This window comes from Scylla paramamosain, chromosome 31 (assembly GCF_035594125.1).
Source record: "Scylla paramamosain isolate STU-SP2022 chromosome 31, ASM3559412v1, whole genome shotgun sequence".
Lineage (NCBI taxonomy): Eukaryota > Metazoa > Arthropoda > Malacostraca > Decapoda > Portunidae > Scylla > Scylla paramamosain.
In genome coordinates this window covers 10,611,317-10,613,816 of record NC_087181.1, presented here as the reverse complement: position 1 = coordinate 10,613,816, position 2,500 = coordinate 10,611,317, and the positions used below count along the sequence as shown (strand labels likewise).

Genomic DNA, 2,500 nt, shown 5'->3' with positions numbered 1-2,500 from the left:
TCTCTCTCTCTCTCTCTCTCTCTCTCTCTCTCTCTCTCTCTCTCTCAAACACTATGGTGTACTCACATCATAAGCAAGGCCAAATTCACACAGCTTGTCCTTGATGCCCAGGAACCTCGCCTCAGACTTGCCGTCCCCGGGCCCCGCCACCAGGCTCCGGTCCTCGCCGCGCAGCTGGTGGCCCGTCACGAGGGGCTCCACGGGGCCGTGGCCGAGGGGGTGAAGAGGGGCAGAGTCGTCCACGTGAACCACGTGAGGGCCATGGGCAGGGCCAAGGGAGTGGGCAGGGCCAGAGGCGTGGGTAAGAGCAGGGCCAGGGACGTGGGCAAGGGCGTGGCCGCCGGCGAAGTGAGGCGGCTCCACGACACTGAAGCTGCCGATGGACCTTCCCGTGATCTTCTTGGCCTCCTCGGAGCTGGTGGCAGCGGGCTTGGGGTCCTCGCCGTCGGCTCCCCAGGACCAGTCGTTTCTCTTCTGTGCAGCGCCGGCCGCCGCCGCCACCAGCATCGCCACCAACAGGAGGCGCCTCATGGTGCTGCGGGAACACAAACACACGTGATATAATACACAGCAAGAACATACAGCAGTAGACCTGTTGACCCTTAGGAGGTTGTATGTGAAAAGCTATACTGTCCAATCTAATGTAATGAGAGGTACAGAGGTTGAGGGAGTCGAGCGTGGAATAATTCAAACATCTCGTGAACATTAAACACCCATACACCAAAAAGAAGAAAAAATAAATAAATAAAACCAACGAAGAATTCACTGTTTTGCCTCGCGTGCGCCCGAAATTTGCTATAATCTACGCAGTGGACAAGGATGCACTCAAGTATTGTACCCTCCCGCTGAGGTCCAGTGTTGATGCACGCGTCAGACAGCGCGAGGCGGAATCTGGATCAGCCTGTGCAGGTGTGTGAGTCATCCAGTGAGAGTCATGCGGGCGTGTGTCGTGGGCGGCGCCGTGGAGGACGAGACCAGGCACCGGGAGCCTTTCACTGGCCAGGCTCTACATGTTGCACGCCCACACACACACACACACACACACACAAGCTGTCCTCCGGTGAAAGTAAAGACCGAGACTAATACGATTTACGAAAACGACAACAACAACAACAACAACAACGACAACAACCACTCTTCCTCTTACAATTACTACTAGTACTACTACTGCTACTACTACTACTACTACTACTACTTCTACTACTACTACTACTACAGGAGGAGCTACGCGTCGGAAATAAGTGACGGAGTGAGTGAAGGAGAGGCAGGCAGGCGGCGGCAGGTTACGCGACTTTCACCTGGTGAGGCAAAGGGGGTGGTGATGTAAGGAGGAGGAGGAGGAGGAGGAGAAGCAGAGAAAGGAATAGGATAGATATAAAAAAAAAAAAAAAACGGAGAAAAAAGATAATAAGATTAGGAAAAAAGAAAAAAAAAATATAAGTAAGAAGACAAGAGGAATGAGGATATATTTAGAAACTACAAAAAAAAGAGCAACAAAAAGAAAAAAAAAAGGAAAAGAAGAACAATATCAAGACCGAGAGAAAAAGAAGAGAAAAATGGAAAGAGAAAGGACCAAACGCAACATGAGCGATAAATAAGAAAGTCAACACAAAAGAACAAAAGGGAAACGTATCAAATTGTCATCATAATTTCCTGTAACCTTTCCTTTCCTTCCCTCTCCCGCCTCCTTCAGCTGGCACCAACCTGACCCGAGGCACCACTTTCACGGCTCGGTTTCACCCCTTGTTGGGCATCCGGCGAGGGGGGAGAAGTGCGTGTGGGCGGCGAGTATGGAGAGGAGGAGACGGGAGGTGAAAGGATAACTTAACAATTCCTGCCCCTCATTTCATAAGAAGTATTAGGTAGTCCTCCTTCTCCTCCTTCTGCGCCTCCTTCCCTATTTCCTACTACAAAAAAAAAAAAAAAAATCTCCTCCAAACTTCACTTCTTTTATCTTTCTTGTCTATTTCAAGTCACTCCAGCAAATCTCTCCATCTATTAATTCCAGATATTCGTATAAACACTTAAAGTACAGATTCATCCGTGATATATGCGTAGAATAAGACTGGTATGATATAAGATATAAACTGATAGCCTGACAATGTATTTCAGGCCAGTCTAACAAAATTTCGTATCTCATTCCTCATTCTGGTTCTAAATACACCTATCTCTTGAAAATTTCACACTTAAAATCCACGGAAAATATTACAAATGACTAATTATTGGCACAGAGATAGTAGTTTGGCTAGGGTGAGATTCTTGAGGAGTGGCATTAATGAGACAGACCAGGGCAAGGTAAGGCAGGAAGGGGTACGCCGAGATGGTCACTGAGATGAAGGTGGAAGTTCAGATGGTAAAGGGCAGTGACTCGTACAGTGTTAGGCATCACGTAATGCCAGGGTCAGGTCAGGATAGGTAGAGATGAGGTCAAAGAGTAGAGTGAGTAAGAGAAGAGTGTGACGCTGGACACACACACACACACACACAAACACACGACGTG

The 2,500-nt window shown here is 48.5% G+C and overlaps 1 protein-coding gene across 5 annotated transcripts in view; it reads right to left on the bottom strand.

Moving 5' to 3' along the window:
* The window catches only part of LOC135116460 (serine protease filzig-like), a 10,188-nt gene that overhangs the window by 4,026 nt on the left and 3,662 nt on the right, over positions 1–2,500 (bottom strand). For 4 of the 5 annotated variants that reach the window (XM_064033941.1, XM_064033938.1, XM_064033942.1 and 1 more), the window contains exon 3: positions 67–535. In XM_064033941.1, coding sequence (XP_063890011.1) covers positions 67–531 — 465 coding nt within the window. In that variant the 5' untranslated portion in view covers positions 532–535. Of the gene's footprint in view, positions 1–66; positions 536–838; positions 1,168–2,500 lie in introns of those variants that run through there. The other variant, XM_064033940.1, reaches the window with a different exon arrangement.